Source organism: Bos mutus, chromosome 2 (genome assembly GCF_027580195.1).
Source record: "Bos mutus isolate GX-2022 chromosome 2, NWIPB_WYAK_1.1, whole genome shotgun sequence".
NCBI classification, from domain to species: domain Eukaryota; kingdom Metazoa; phylum Chordata; class Mammalia; order Artiodactyla; family Bovidae; genus Bos; species Bos mutus.
Genome location: NC_091618.1, coordinates 117,202,767 through 117,220,212, shown reverse-complemented (window position 1 = coordinate 117,220,212; position 17,446 = coordinate 117,202,767). Strand labels below are relative to the sequence as shown.

The 17,446-nt window shown below is 36.4% G+C and overlaps 1 protein-coding gene across 1 annotated transcript; it reads right to left on the bottom strand.

Annotated features, from left to right (window-relative positions):
* Window positions 1–335: 335 nt before the first annotated feature.
* RBM45 (RNA binding motif protein 45) lies at window positions 336–14,197 on the bottom strand. Its single transcript, XM_005900796.3, has 9 exons — window positions 13,754–14,197; window positions 9,901–10,023; window positions 7,942–8,068; window positions 5,643–5,765; window positions 4,703–4,882; window positions 3,695–3,824; window positions 3,435–3,519; window positions 3,061–3,224; window positions 336–536 (listed from the first exon to the last, which is right to left on the bottom strand). Exons 1-9 carry the CDS (start codon window positions 14,051–14,053, stop codon window positions 344–346), a joined length of 1,425 nt encoding a protein of 474 aa, XP_005900858.2. The 5' UTR covers window positions 14,054–14,197; the 3' UTR covers window positions 336–343.
* Between the last annotated feature and the right edge of the window lie 3,249 nt (window positions 14,198–17,446).

The following is a 17,446-nucleotide window of genomic DNA, read 5'->3' as shown; positions in this document are numbered from 1 at the left end:
TCTTCTAATTTTAAAGTTTATGTAACCATACAGTGAAGTCCAATTCTTAATATCTAAGACATTCACACACATACACAAATATTATTTAATTTTCTAAACTGAAATCTGATTTTATTTCACAGAAGGACAAAAACATTCTCCCAGTAAACATAAAAGACTTTTAAGTTTAAAAAGTCCAAGTTTAAAAAATATATTGTAAAAATTATCAGCAAACTTTTAAGTCACAGTGTTTTTAACCAACAACTTCTAAATCCTTAAAAAGAAATTCCCTATATATTTCTTTCATTATACTATTTAGACAATGTGTTTTAGAATTTATATTATAAAGACCTTACCTAAAGAATCAGTAAGTTCTTTGTCGTTTGTTAGATTCTTCTCTTGGGGAGTCTGCCAACATAACTTTGAGTCTGACTCCATTCAGGATCTTTCCATGTAAAGTTGTAATGGCATCATTAGCACTTAGTCTATCAGCATACTTGGCATACCCCACATTTTTTCCTGACACAAGGTAAACTTCAATCAGGTTACCGAAACGACTGAAAGTAAAAAAAAAAAAGAGAGAGATCAACTGAAACTGATAAGCATATATGCTCAGGTCTAAAAATTAGGATCCATTCTGGACTCCTTTTTCACTCCTTTCCCCACATCCAATCTCTAGTATGTGTCAATCTTTCTTGTTAAACATTTTCCTCTATTAGTTAATTTCTCTTCACTCCCACTCAGGTCTTTTTCCTCACTCTGAGCATCATTATCTTTTTCTTAGTTTATTCTAATACCTTCTTCAACAAAGGTCTGTATGGTCAAAGCTATGGTTTTTCCAGTGGTCATGTATGGATGTGAGAGTGGGACCATAAGGAAAGCTGAGCACCAAAGAATTGATGCTTTCGAATTGTGGTGCTGAAAAGACTCTTGAGAGTCCTTTGTACAGCAAGGAGATCAAACCAGTCCATCCTAAAGGAAATCAGTCCTGAATATTCATTGGAAGGACTGATGCTGAAGTGGAACTCCAATACTTTGCCCACCTGACGCGAAAAGCTGACTCACTGGAAAGACTTTGATGCTGGGAAAGACAGAAGGCAGGAGGAGAAGGGGACGACAGAGGATGAGATGGTTGGATGGCATCACCTACTCAGTGGACATGAGTATGAGTAAGCTCCAGGAGATGGTGAAGGACTGGGAAGCCTGGTGTGCGGCAGTCCGTGGGGTTGCAAAGATTCAGATTGGGCAACAGAACAAAAACAACAACAGATACCTTCTTCACTAGTTTCCCTGCATCCTGGGCTTATCCCTCTCCAACCCATTCTCTACCCTGTCTTCTGACTGATTTTTCTAAAAGACAAGTAGGATCGTTTCCTCCCACAAAGCCCCTCTGGTAGCTCTTTATGCCTCCAGAGGAAGGATAAACTCCCTAACGGCTTGTGGGCCCTTCTTGACTTGGGTCCTCGAACTCTCCCTGCTTCATCTTTCCTCAATCTCTTAAATCCTATATTCCCACAACCTCTTTTCATGTTCTCTCTGGAGGAATAACCACCTACATGCCCAAGTTTCTTCCTTGGCTAAATTATTTTTATCCTCCAAAGAATCCTTTCTTCTTTCAAGAAGCATTCTCTGACTTTCTATAGCGGTTGCCCTCCCATATATTTCATAGCTTGAACATTCCTTTTCACAACACTAACCTCTACAGGTTGTAATTTCCTATTCACTTCTCTGTCTCCTACATGTGATCAGTTCTAAGAGGACAAGAACTATTACGTCTTGTTTACATAATATTGATATAAAGTTTACACAATGTCTCTGGCACTTAGCAGGTACAGAAGAGAGGTTTCAAAAAAGAAATAGAATAAATTAGTTAAATAAAAATCAAAACACTTGAACCACATTGCTTATATTTTGTGAAACTCTTTAACAAGTTTTCTATCTATCTTTTAATTCACTAACACTGTTGTAAAGCAAATAGGAAAAGATCAAAAAGAAAATGTTAAGGTTAAAGAAGTTATACTGGAAACAAGTGTCTTCCCCCTTTTTAATACTTATTATATATAATAGCAAGCATTATAATCAAGTAATTTTTTACTCAATGTAATTATATTATCCTTAAGGATCCAGTAGCATGCTGACAAAATAGAAGATGCTTAATAAACACTGTTCAGTTGAATTATAACTGCAAAGGAAAAGGAAAAGAATTCTATAGGCCAGATCTAGACACATGTATTTTCTATCAAGAAACAAATGATTTGTTCGTTCTACGTATGCAATTTACAAAACAATACTATATGTTTTATGTCTTCAAAACAAAATAAAAGGAAATTCTGTGTGGAGACTTAAGCCATATGAATAACAAAGAAAAGGAGATAACTTTGTATTTTTAAAGGTGATACAAACCACAGACTTTTTTAAAACCACAGAACAAATCATCTCCCCGTGAGAGGTACTGGACACAGGAAGTTTCCAGACTGCAAGAATACTTAAATGTCTAGTTTAAATAAATTATATTATTTTAAAATATTTATTAAAATTAAAAAAAAATTGTTTTTGGCTGCTCTACACAGCATATGGGATCTTAGTTCCACACCAGGGATTGAGCCTGCATGCCTTGCATTACAGCTGCTGCTGCCGCCAAGTCGATTCAGTCATGTCCGACTCTGTGCGACCCCATAGGCGGCAGCCCACCAGGCTCCTCCGTCCCTGGGATTCTCCAGGCAAGAATACTGGAGTGGGTTGCCATTTCCTTCTCCAATGCATGAAAGTGAAAAGTGAAAGTGAAGTCGCTCAGTCATGCCTGACTCTTAGCGACCCCATGGACTTCAGCCTATGAGGCTCCTCTGTCCCTGGGATTTTCCAGGCAAGAGTACTCGAGTGGGTTGCCATTGCCTTCTCCACGCATTACAGCATCAGCGGACGACCAGGGAAGTCCTGGGATGACTCTCCACTTCCAATGAAGGTGTGGGGAAGTCCCTTGTTGGGGAACTAAGATCCTAAGTGCTGCGTAGCCAAAAAAATTTAAAAAGTTTTAAATAATAAAATAAAATAAAATGTAACTCTATGGAACTGAAATCTTACCAGAATATATCCTCTAGTACATCTAAAGGCAAAGGATGTGGATTAAACACGATAAAAAGTCTTTCCTTCACGGGAGTGTCAGGAGGAGCTTTTTTTTTGCATGATGGTAGTGCAACATCCGTCTGGATTTGAGGCAGCTGTGATCCAGAACTTCCTGCAAATTGCTGTTGAAGAATTAGGTTCAAAATGAGAAAAAGAAAAAACGGCACTTTGGGGATTTTATAATAAGTCAAGAGCTAAAAATAGACGTGTTATCATGGCACCTATGTGGTCTTTTACTATATCTCTGAACATTTTCTTACACAGGTAATAAACAGAGGCCACATTTATTTTATACCCTAATGGTGTACTGTAAGGTTAAATTCTTCACTTACCAGAAATTGCTGCTGACTTGGGTTATTCCACACAATTGATGCAAGCTGTGCAGCGACCATCTGCGTTGCCATTTTTCTAAGGAGACTGGAGATAAGAACAGGTAATTTATAGAAAACTAGAAATACTCAAGTCTCTCACAATAACTTGCTTCACGTAACTTCCTCACCTGAGAGGTAAATTGTTCTCTACTTTTATTCTCTCAGTCATGGCATGCACACCCGAAGTGTGGCTTTAGACTAATTCCTGGAATGGTACTTACTCTGTTGCATTACTCCCATCATCAATGAAGGAAACACCTATCCGATTCCCAGGAGGGTACTGAAATCCATGTAACTTGTATTTTGCATAAATAGCTGATGCTACATTAAAATACTGAACCACTCCATGACCTAGAACAAAGCAGAGAATATATGGGAATTAAAAAGAAAGCAGATTGAATACCTAGAGTCTGTGTTGTCACAAAGATAAAACAACATAGAAAGACACTAATATCACAACATTAATAATATATAATCAAATGTATCAGAAAACAAAATTATTTTTTACTGATACATGTGTTCAACAGTCATGTTCCTATAAAGCAAAATATGAACCAGATTTTCATAAAAACATGAATATGATATTAAAAATATATATATATCATTAGCTTAAGTTCTGTCCAAAGAATTTAAAGATACTAGCTTTTCTTGTATGACAGAGATACACCTTAAAAACCAACTAATTTTTCTTAACATTTCAATTCTATGAAATAAGCTTCAAAATTCTAAAATTTTTCGTATCATACTAAGTAGGAAATGAAATGAGAAGTGATATATAAAAGAATATACAGTCATCTTGGCTAGCTGAAATGATATAGAGAGAAAAAGTGATAAATGTATGAAAACCAAAAAGTAGGGAATAGAGGGTTTAGGATCAGACTCACACATTTCACATTCTTTTGAGGAGCTTTTTTGGGGGGATGAAGATAAACTGGGAGATTGGGATTGACATATAACACTGCTATATATAAAACAGATAGCTATTAAGGACCTACTGTATAGCACAGGGAACTCTACTCAGTACTCTATAGTGACCTATATGGGAAAAGAATCTAAAAAAAGGGTGGATATAGGTATATGTATAAGTGATTCACTTTACTGTACACCTGAAACTAACACAACATTATAAATCAACTGTACTCCAATAAAAATTTTTAAAAAGTGCCACTGGAGAAAAGCCATTTTAACAAACTACAGTACATTTACAAACAACAAAGACATTATCTTACCATAATTAGAATAAGGATCTCGTTGGACTTCACAGTATTCCAAGCCTGGTACTATATCAAAAATGCTGAAAAGCTGCTCTTCAGTAAAAGGAACTCTTGATACAACTGACAGGCGTTTGGAGATAGCTTCCTGGCCTCTGTTGTCATTCTTGTCAAAACTTGAAAATTCAGATTGTTGTTCTCCAACAATACAGAAAAAGCAAATCTTTACATTTCTATTCATTCAAAGATTCATTTAACATTTTAAGTACTAGAAAATAAAATGAACTGTCATTGAGTCGTCTGCATTGATCAAAGGCACTGTTTTCTGTAGTATGCTGGTCATCAGCACTATCAGGAGAGAGGATGAGAAAACAGACAACTCTCCCCATTTCCTCGCCTCTATTCAAAAATGTAAGCAGAAATGTGTAGTCTAATTTCACAGGAATATGCTTACTATGCAAAATTGCAAAATATAGCAAGTGTTTCACCTAAAAGCAAATTTATGCCAAATAAGAGTTACAGGTCTTACCATCATCATACATTTTCCCCCTTTTTTTAACTTTACTGTTGTCATTCCTCTTCTTTCTCTAACCCTAATTTTAAAGCATCAGTAATTTAGGGATAAAATTTTAGGATTCATACTGAGGGGATAGCTATGTATGTTTTCCATACTTCTTGATCAGCTACTTATAAGCAGCAACCCACCCTCACATAATGGCAGTGACATAGTGTAACACTTAGATAATGCAAAACTAGCCATAAAAAAACCTTAACTAGAAATAACTTAAATGTTAAATAATAAGGACATTAGGGACCATGACCAACTTTAAAAAACCCTATAAATTCTCTTATGTACTGTGTGAGATTTAGACTGCTGATAAAAGAAAATTAAAAAAACCCTCCAAATCAGACTGAATATTTACTACTTATACCATTAAAGTAAAGATAGCCTACTTACCAAATGAAAACATATTTACCCTAGGTTCATGTCCTAAAGTCTCCTGCCTCATATTACTGTAATAATCTTGTTCTGAGGATTCAGATGCTTTATTTTTAGGTTCAGCCAAGATTGCTCTATAACCTGAAAAAGACAATCTATGAATTTCAAACTTTATAGCAAATTTAACATACTTACAAATATACTCGACTGCTACTGCTTGATTTAGTTTTATAATTGTATAAAAAATCTATACCAACAACCATCTTCACCAGACCTACGTATTTTTTTGTTTTTTGAAAGACAGAAAAGAGTAAATGAGAAATAGCAAGAATCCCAAATTATGGGTCAATAGAGACATGAAAGATCACGATTCTATGCTATCCTTTCCAATCAATCAATCCATCCCTACTACAGATGACATCAATCATAGTCATTCATTACATTGATCAATCAATCCCTACTACAGATGACATCATCATTCATTCTCTCAGCCTTCTCAACATCAAAATCTAACAGTGCTTCTTCACACCCAACTGCCATCAAGATTCTTCCTTTGAAATGTACCTAGAGGATGCTACATTTTACTCCAATTTCCCTGCCTCTGTTTTAAAATTATATTTTCTTCAATTAATTACAACAATCCTTCAACTGATCCATTTGCCTCTGGGTTAAGAGCTTTAACTAGGTGTCCAAAAATGAGCTTGTGTGTATGTGCACTAGGGCGTATTTCAAAGGGAGAAGGTTCACAGCTTTCACCATATTATTTAGTGGCTCCAAAAAGGATAAAACCAGCCTCTTTGAATTCTTTCTCTGGAAATTCACTCTTGATACTGTGTTTAGATCAAAGATCCTGAAACAGTTTTTGCTATTTTTCTTCTCTTGAAGCAATCTTCAAGGGAAATTCTAATGTGGACTAAGCTTGAACTTTTCATAACCTCCCGTATATGGTCCAAATGTACCTAGATTACTTTCTCAATGGGAATAACAAGGTTTACTCAGATTGTTGCCTTCACACTATTAGGCAAAGATATTCATTTCTAGATATGTCACGTCTTACTGACATTGCTCTCATCATCTGCCCTGGCTCCTCTACACCAGGTGCAAAGTCTACTCCAGATGTATTTTCACGATGCACCGGTGCACTTACTTTTCACCACTGACAGGCAATATCACACACGTTTGAACACTTTTTCATTTGCCATATTTTCATTGAGACTACTCTAAATGACAAAATCTTTGCTAGGGATCTCAAAGTCTTAACTGAGGCCTCACTACTATGCCGAGTATAGTACTAGGTACTTGGGGTGACAGAAACTGATAAATAAGACATATACCATGCTTTCAAAGAGCTTAAAAAAATCCTATTACTCTTCAACTATTTTTTGCCTATTAGATCTTGGCTATCCAAGATAATTTATAGCTATAAATTTTAATTTATGGGTATTAAACTTATAGCTATAAATTCCTTAAATGTCAGGGATGCTATATAAATTCCAGTTGTATCCCTCTAATTATATTGATGAGTATACCATAGGTACTCAATTAATGCTGGCTGACTGATAAATTTAGAAGGATGTGAGAGAACATTTTGGTGTGTAACTTAGAATTATCTAAACGTTCTGATTAACAATAATTATTTCCAGTATGTATGTATTTTATAATATCCTGAAACCCACTAACTGAAATAAATATTCTACATCTCATTTCTAAAGCTCAATATAATCACAAGTATGACAACAAAGAATATTTTCCTTGGTCTCTAAAATTCTCATTCTTCAGAATGTACACCAGTAACAGTAATGCCACTCTAGCTTGAAATTAACCCAATGTGCATTTACTTTCCAAAGTTAGCAAACCTTAAAAATCCTATCTTTATTAATTATATGTTTATTAGTATACTTACTTCTATTTAGGGTTTAAGTCATACATGAACAAATACTACAGACTACTTGAATTTCTTTAAAATACAAAGAATAAATATATAAAAAAAAACAAACAACCCAACCTGAAAGGGTTGGTCAATATTTTTAATACCTAAAATTCTAAAATAATTGAATAAACCCTAAAACCCTGTGGAAATACTAATGAAACGAGCATTTTCACTTAATGAGTTAATGCAGTTGCTCATATTTTTCAAGACAGTGCCTCAGTGAATGCTTAATAATAACCCCCAAATTATTTTCATCCTAAGACTATATATATTTAAATTACCATTGCTGAGATTAAATTAGCAGGTATGGCTATTAGCACAAACCACTATTAAGATAATCAGATTAGCACTTTTTCAAATAACAATGATAAATGAACACATCCTTACTTCGATCACAGTTTTCTATTGCTTGGGCAGCTTGTGATGGTTTTAAGTACCGAACATAGCCCAAGCCTTTACTTTCTCCAGTTACTTTATTCTTAATAATGCTGCAATACTCGATATCTCCAAACACCTATGAGAGTTAAAAGAAATGTTCTTAGAGGAGTTAAGATTAATAAACTGAACAGATTTCAGAACTAAATTAAAATTTGTTTATTGATCTTCTTGCTTGCTAAAAAAAGAAAATAGAATTTATAGCTATTTTTAATAATGGAATATGTATGTCACAAACTAATAAGGTGCTCGAAAAATAATCTTAATGATGATAAAAACCAAATAATAACATAACCAAAACAATGATGCTTTTTATTTACTGAACATTTGCTTTACATGTATCACTTTATTGTTACAACAGTCCTTCAAGGATATATATGTTACACTGCTTATTTCACAGACACTGGGCCTTAGAGAAATCAAATAATTAGCCGAAGTCATGGAGGTAGAGTAAGAATTTGTTCATGGTCTGGATAGCTTCAAAGCTTTACTCAATGATGGTTAAGCAGAGACTCTGGATTAGAATCTTCTTTATTCAAATCTTGGTTCAGCCACTTAAATACTGGACAGTTGAGTTGCCCTCTCTGGGTCCATCTCCTTACCTGGTAAATGGGACTAACAGCTGTACCTACCCAGAGGGTTGTTTTCAGGGTTAAAAGAACAAATATATCTAAAGTGCCTATACAGGGTCTGGGATATAGTCAACATTCAGTAAATATTAACTATAATTATTTATCTTCCTTTTAACATAAACATAAACAAATCATTATGTTTTCTTTTAAAGCAGTGCTTCTCAAAGTACATCTTTAAAATATACTGTTTCACTCAGAAAGTTAATACTCTATGTGAGAAATATGTGGTAAATGTTTACTTTTAAGGTTGGAAGAAATACAGGATATAAATTGTTTATTATTTATTTTATAGATACCAATTGTAACTTTACTATATGTAGATAAAAATGCTATGTGTTCACTCAGAAAAGGATAAAAGTTTGTAAGTATATAATGTATGAACTTTTTCCTTACTATTGGAGAAAATATGGAGTATATGTATTTAGTATTTGTTATTTTTGAAGTATTTTATTCAATCCTCATTTGGGTAGGACACAGGAAGTTTTAAATTACTTTTTATTACTTGTTTTCTTTCTTGCTTGTTGCCCACAAGTACTTGGGAAGGTACTGAAAAATAATAAAAAATTACAACTCAAAAGACAATTTTAAAATTGGTTTTGAAATAGTTTTTGTGAAAGTGTATCACTGCATATAAAATTTAATGGCTAAAAAGAGATTTTAAGTCGTCTCCAAATTTCACTGACTACAATCTAGCTAAAGTAGCTAAAGTGAGAGCTATAGGTAATTTTTTTTCTTTCAATATAACTCCTTCAAAGGCCTAATTTTAAAACATAAACTATAAAGCATAAGCCTTTCTGTGAATAAGTACAACATGTCACAATTTGCAATAAATGTGAGCTAGTACAGTTCATACACTCAGGCTTGCCTGATGTACCTCTGTGAGAGCCAATAGAGAGCAGTGTTAAGAGGGTGCTTTGAAATTTTCAAGACCAAGAGCAGATTCTAGATTTAGACAGCCTGGGCATGAATAACGGCCCCACTGCATAATTACATATGTGACCTTACTTAAAACTCTGAGCTTTACACTTCCATTTCCTGAATCTGTATTTTTGCTAAATGGGGAAGAAACACCATCATTAATATTTTCCAGGTTTTATATATTTTCAAAAAAAATTATTTTAGTTTTAACATTTAAAAACTAGATTGAAATAAGTGACTTAAAAAGTTATTTAATTCTCCACCACCAATCTAATGATCTAACTCAAACAACCTAAGATTTAGTAATTGTACAACCAATTTAAGATTGTAAATTATCACAAACATCAGCTATTAGAAGCACCTTAAATTTTTCCCGTAGATCTTCTTCTGTGTAGGACTTTGGTATCATAACAAATATTCTTGTAAGTTCTTCATCTTCAACATCTCGGTGACTTCCAGATGATCTGGACTGAGCAATGAAAACCTAAGAAACAAACAAAACCCAAAGAAAAATGCAGAAATATCAGTCAACTGTTTTTCTATTTCTTAAGAATACTTACCTTATTATTAGCTTAAGTTTCATGTTAGGTTAAATACAATGTGATAGGATCTCATCAAACAACACTGTAAAGCAAATTTTATTGCAGTGACCTTTTATGAGATAAGACTAATCATCACATTATGTTTTTTTCAAAATTTTTTTCCTTTTCTATTTAATCTGTCCACAATGCGGGAGACCTGAGTTCAATTTCTGGGTTGGGAAGATCTCCTAGAGAAGGGAATGGCAACCCTCTCCAGTATTTTTACCTAGAGAATTCGAATCATGGACAGAGGAGCCTGGTGAGCTACAGTTCACAGGATGGCAAAGAGTCGGACACGACTACATGACTGAGCGACTCCACACACATACACCGAGAGCAAGAGGCAGTGCACTGAAACAGCATGTGTACTCTGTTGAGTGTTGGGTGGTGTCAATAAATGTCAGTTATACAGCTGATTAATAGTGTTACTAAAATGTCACACATACTTCATTTCCTTTTCTATCAGAGACTGAGTGTAAAAATATGATTATGAATTTATCTTTTCTCCTTTTAGTTCTATTAATAATGCTTCATGTATTCTGAAGTTCTATTATTGGCTGCATAAACATTCGGAATTATTTTGTAGTTTTTGACTGGTATTTTTATGTTTAGGAAATTATTCTGTTAATACTCTTCCTGTTGAAGACCATTTTTGTCTGATACCATACCAGCTTTTCTTATCCTTTTACCAGCTTTTTCTATTCCTTTATTAAATACTTTCAACCACTTTGTATCTTTATACTTAAACTGCATCTCTTGTAAACAGCACTTAGTTTGACCTTTAAGGAAAAATCCTGACAATCCCTGACTTTTAATAGGAGTCAGTTTATGTTTAATATCGATATAGTTGGATTTAAGTCTAGATGGCCATGTTTTTGTTTGCTTTCTAATACTAATCCTTAAAAAGATAACCCAACTATATTCTGGATCATCTCAGTGACCACCTGAATGACTTATGTGAGCAAGAAAATGCACACAATGAACTGAGGCTCTATTTCTCTATTAGTAATTTAGTTCTACTGAAATATCATCTGTGACATTAGGTTATTATTTGGAGTGTAATTTGCTTTGTGGTATTGCTTTTAAAAATTTCTTTGGTTTTACATTATTCTAGAAGAATGTGTTAATTACGGTCATGAATTTGTTTGTAGAGCCACGAGCATAATGGCTACGTTTATTTTTCATAACTTGAAGAAATGTAATAGAATTAATGTAAATCACCATAATACAGGGCCCTTGAATTTTTTGTTTTCTTCTGTTTTTGAAGAGGGGCTGTATACCACTCAGTGGGGAAAACCTGAACCTATGAAATTCCAGGGTAGGAGGCAGTAACTAAAAAACCAAAGAATTTATAAATATTTTAGAAATCCTGAAAAAGAGGGTCATTATATTTGCTTGGAAAGCAGCTCTCCCAGAGGTGTAGAACCTTGCTTACAAGATATAGCTGGAGACATCCCTAGAGAGCATCAAATTCCATGTTATTCCTTCAATAAACATACCATGTGCCAAACACTGTATAAGGTATTAAGTATAGAGTACTAAATAACACAGAAATAGCCCACTAGAAAGTGAGTCCAGTGGATATATTAAGTAATGGATGGTATGTAGGGAAATACAAATAGGGAACCTTTAAGTATATGAGAAGACACTAGGAGAAAAAAAGTCTCAAGTACTCTTTGTGACTGGAGTTGCCATCAGATCACAAATTTCTAAATTTTAGAAGATTGGAGCATTTCAAATTCCTGATAGAGGAGACAATATCTAAGTAGATATGTATAATAATTAACCACCTACTTGATGATTTCTCCTAAGATTTTACTCTTTTTCACTTTCTAGGTTTTACCCTTTTCCTCAAGATAATATAGTTGATCGCTCACAGGATTCTCATTTGCACAATCCTTTCTGGCTGTAGGCCTGTTATCAAAATTCTTATCTTTTAGGACTTTTGAAACTTTGCAAAAGCAAAGTACACGAAGAAAACTGAGGCTGAATTAATTTAACTGGAAATATCGAAAAACAGAAAACCGCCCCCCCCCGCTACAATGCAGTGGAAGACGGTGGACGCTGTGAAGAGTGACCTTAGATTGTCCAGCTAAGCACTGTAGTCCAAAAACCCTCTGGCTGAAACTGAGTGTACAATATGACAAACAAAATTTAAACTTTATCTTTGGGAACCATTTAATTTCTCTGTGGCTAAAAGGGAAGGATACATTTTAGTGTTGAGACTTTTACTTCTCTTGTAGGAATTTAATCAAGGAAAGAGGGGGTCATTATGTTTCAAATTTGGGGCAGTGAGCAAAGTTTCCCAGGAGACCTCTGTGGTTATATTCAAAGTACAGAAATTCTCTCTGCTAAGATCACAATTGAAAGAAGATGAAAATTATCAACCTAGTGCAGGAGTCAACAAACTTCAACTTCCTGTTTTTCTATAGTCCATAGGCTAAGAACGGCTTTTACATTTTTTTGAGGGTTGTTAAAAAACAAAAAGAATGTATGACAGAGACTGTATGTGATTCACAAAGCCTAAAATATTTATTGACTCTTTATAGAAAGTTTGTCCCTTTGATTTTACATGCTGTGGCCTTACACCTAACTTCACTGATGATCTGTTTTGACTTATTTCAGACGGTTTAGAAGGTGGGAGGAGACAGAATGCCTATTGCCTAATGTGTTGTCGGCATTTCCCGGCTCCTCTGTTTTCTACTAAACCAAGTATGGGGAAGAGACTGTTGCTATGGACAAACATAAGACAACCCTCAAAATCACCCTTCCTGCCATGTGTCAATATATTAATTTTACAGATAAATTAGATGTGGAAACTAAATATAAATACCACCAAAATGAATTAGGAATATGCCAAGAAGCATTTAATAATAATACAATTTACACTATCATCACAATGATTTGGCTCGTTTTCCGTTTTTTTGTTTGGTTTTTTGATTTGGCTCTTTTTAAGGCAGTTTACTTTGGTTTGCTTTCAAAGAGAAGTGACAGTAACAAAACCTATGACATTAATATCTTCACAGAGGGGTTTATTTACAATAATTTGTAAAAAATTACAAATTTTTACATAAGTGTGATAAATAGGCAATAGCAGTAGTTTTAATTACCTGCACTTAAATATTATATACATGTATACTTTTGTTTGGTACTGGGAAAATGCCTAACTTCAGAGGGCCACAATTAAATCTACTTTTATCAAGTTGTTAAGCACCGATGTGGGGAAAAGTAGAGTTAACTACTTTTATACGTGGTAACCAAGACGTCTGAGAGAGGAGAGTAAGAAAAGTTCTCATAGCAGGTCGGGTCGGAGTTGAGAGCTGAATTAGTGACGGCGGGGGTGGGGGAAGGCCCAGCCACCGCAGCTCTGCAGCCCGAGTAGCCACAGATAACCTGGTCCGACCCGGAAGCGGGTGTTCTCTCCGCATCCCTTATCTCCCGCACCCTCTAGCAGATTTTCGCGCAGGGAGGTCCTAGGAAATCCTCTCTGCAACGTGGTCCTTCCCTTGCCTCGCCCCGGAATGCCAGGTGCTTTCCAGACCGCTCCAGCTAGCGAATGCACTGCCCTTACCGCACCCCGAAACCGCTCCCCTCCGCCCCCGACCCGGGACATCCCGTCCCGGGCACCCGCACCTTGATGGGCTTGGTGTCGCTGGGGGTGAGGCACTGGCCATGCATCTCCTCCATGGCCCTACAGGCCTGCGAGCTGCGGGCAAACTTGACGAAGGCGATGCCCTTGGACTCCTTGGTGTGCTTGTCGCGCACCACCCAGATGTCCTGGATTTCCCCAAAGGGCGAGAAGCGCTCCCTCAGCACCGACTCGGAAGTGTACTTGCTGATCACCAGGAAGATGCGGCTGTTGGGCGGCTCGTCCAGGTTGTCCACGCCCGGGCGGAAGCCTCCGCCGCTTGCACAGCTGCCCGCTTCGTCCATGGTGCTCCACCCGGGGCGGAATCCAGGCTCGCACCCCTTTACTCCTCCTGGCTCCAGCCGTGCTACAGCCACGACCGTCGCACCACACCCAGCCGTTGCCGGTCCGGGGTCCGTTTCCGGAAGACTGAAAAGTTTGGCTCCCGGCGCAGGCCGGACGCGCAGTGAGACGGCTTCCGGGGTGGGGGGTGGTGGGCAGCCTGCAGCGCGCCCTAGCGGCCCGGGGGAGCCCGCCGCAGTCCAGGCCCCCAATCCGGTGGAGCCAAGGCCCACACTTAAGGTGTGCGACCCTGGTTCCATGTTGCTAGAAGAGCCCTGTCTGGTGGAAGAGCTTTCCTGTTGCTGGCTCTACCCTTCCTCTACAGCCCATGGACTCTTCCACCAAACCTGCCATCTTGGTCGTAAGCTCACTAGAACAGCTCCATAGGACTAAGTTAAAACTGTTCAGCTTTACTGCTGATCATCCAACTCCAGTCTTATTGTTGAGAAGACTGAGATGAAGAATTGGGGCCAATCGCATAACAAAAGGCAACAGAAACATTAATACAAACAGTAGAGCCCTAACCAGAAAACAACTCCATCTTCGTGTATGCTAAATCGCTTCAGTCATGTCCTACTCTTTGCAACCCTATGGACTATATAGCCCACCGGGCTCCCCTGTCCATGGGATTCTCCAGGCAAGAATACTGGAGTGGATTACCATTTCCTACTCCAGGGGATCTTCAGGTCCCAGGGATCAAACCCACATCTTTTTTGTCTCTTGCATTGGCAGGCAGACTCTTTACTATTAGAACCACCTGGGATGTACTTGATTCCCACAAGCAACCATGGGTGGTTTGAGGGAAAAAAGAATGCAGCACGCTACTGTGGAGCTAGGAGAAATGTGAAAGTAAAGTGAAAGTGTTAGTCGCTCAGTCCTGTCAGACTCTTTGCTACCCTTCGGCTCCCCTGTCCATACAATTCTCCAGGCAAGAATACTGGAGTGGGTTGCCATTCTCTTCTCCAGGGGATCTTCCCGACCCAGGGTTCCAACAGGGATTTCCTGCATTGTAGAAAGATTCTTTATCCTCTGAGTCATCAGGGAAGCCCTAAGGTTCAGGTAAAATGGGAAATCTGTACTGACTTCTAAAGCTTGTTGTTAATGGAACTTGAAGACCTGTGTTGCTATGAATGAAAACATATAAATACTGTTTATTGTGTACCAGCCATAATCCAGGCTCTGCGTAAGGATCTGGACATACAATGGAGAAAAGGAAATACATGATGCTGGCTCTCAGAGAGCTTTTCTTTTCTACTGTGGAAGTCTTATAAGAAAATACATAGTGCAAACTAACACCAGATTGTGTTAAATGGTTTTGCCACTGAATTATATGAGCTTGGGCAAATTACTTCAAGTTTTCAACTTCAGTTTCCTCAACTGTAAAGCAGAAATAATATACCCTACTAAATAGCATAGTTGTCTAGCTTAATTAGGGCTTCCTAAGTGGTGCTAGTGGTAAAGAACCCACCTGCCTAATGCAGAAGACTTAAGAGATGCAGGTTTGATCCCTGAGTTGGGAGGATCCCCTGGAGGAGGGCATGGCAACCCACTTCAGTATTATTGCCTGAGAATCCCGTGTACAGAGGAGCCTGGTGGGCAATAGTCCATAGGGTCACAAAGAGTTGGACATGACTAAAGCAATTTAGCACATAAGCAAGCTTAATTAATTCATCCATTCTATTAGCTCAGAAATGTTTTTGATTGCTGTCTGTTGGGCACTGTGCTATAACTGAATGATATGTGTTAAATGATTCTCTCCTTACTTCATGAAATTAATAGATTGGGCTTCTCGAAATAGGATTATTTGAGATAAGATATATGGGGCTAATAGCGTAGTGATCAAATGAGATATGTGTACAATGCACGATAGAGATTTAATTTCTTATTCCATTTGTCTATGGTGTACAATCCTCCATTCTTAATATTGTATAGTTGTATGATGGCAACTGGGTTAGGGATTCTGGGTTCTCACTCAGGCTTTAGCACAAAATTGATACAGTTTCTCCTTGCATTACTTCCCACGTTTGTAAAATGAAGGATCTGTTTACATTGGAGCTTAACAAGTTAAGGAAATATCTTAACTTTCCACTTCTCTTTATCTTGCCCAGACCAGTCAAAGTGAATGAAAACAATGTCGTAATATAATAATTTTATTGATGTAAAGAAAGTCCAGTATTCTAGCAATACTATTTGAACACTAGTGCCATCTAGTGGAAAATGTATACTTTTTTTAAACAGCATTTTCTGGGAAATCTCTTCTTTGTAAAACAAGATTACTGATTGGTATCCTGAGAATTTTAGAGTAGTTAATTTTATTTTAGAACGAATGAAAGATTGGAGAGAACAAAGCCTGAATCAGAAATATTGGGTGATGCTGAGAAAGCAAAATTTCTTTACCATTTAATCATGTGAAATAATACCACATATTCAAGGAAAATAAGAAATTTACTTATATTATAAATTATAGTAAATAATTTTTTTACTTGTCTATTTTAAACAGATTTATTGCTATATAATTCAAATATATGATTCACCCATTTAAAGAATTAAGTTAATTGCTTTTTAGTATTCACAGAGTTGTGCAACCATCTCCACAGTTGTAGAACATTTTCATCACTCAGTAATGACAGATTTTTTTTTATGTTCAAATCATATAAAGTCACATTTGACCATGAATCACATGGAAGTAAAACAGTTGAAAATTCTGAGATTTGAAAGAATGATTACTAATTTGTCTTATATTAGAGAAAAGGTATGCTAGGCCATTGCAGATTAAGAGAAATAAAACATGTAGCCTACAATGCACAATTATTAGAATGATAGACACTGAATTTCACATGAAATTCAGATTTGCCTTGAAATTTTTAATAAGTTCTTACTAATCTTTTTTAAAAGTGATCATATTGATATTGTAACTTATTTTTGAAATGCAAGGATAAAATAATAAATTATTGTCATTGCTTTCCAAAATTTCTCTAAACTATGATCTAATTACAATAAGACTTATTGGTTATTGATATTAGTCTTTGTGTGCTAAGTTGCTTTAGTCATGTCCGATTCTTTTCGACCCTGTGGACTGTGGTAATGACCACATATTTATGAACAGGCTCCTCTGTTCATGGGATTCTTCAGGTAAGAATACTGGAATGTGTTGCCACGCTCTTCTCCATGGGATCTTCCCGACCCAGGAATTGAACCTGGGTCTCCTGCATTCCAGGCAGATTCTTTACTGTCTGGGATGCATAATTATATATAATTATAATTATACATTATATCTGATTAAGTAAAAATGTTTTGCCTTATTTGCAAATTTTTACTGGATTTTAAAATATTTTCACTGATATTTATTGGTGATC

Coding starts and splice junctions, on each gene's coding strand:
- RBM45 (XM_005900796.3), bottom strand. CDS start 14,053: ATGGACGAAGCGGGCAGCTGTGCAAGCGGCGGAGGCTTCCGCCCGGGC. Junction 3,825..4,702: donor AGATCCTTATTCTAATTATG/GTAAGATAATGT, acceptor GCTTTGTTCTAG/GTCATGGAGTGGTTCAGTAT. Junction 3,520..3,694: donor GATGGGAGTAATGCAACAGA/GTAAGTACCATT, acceptor TCTTATCTCCAG/TCTCCTTAGAAAAATGGCAA.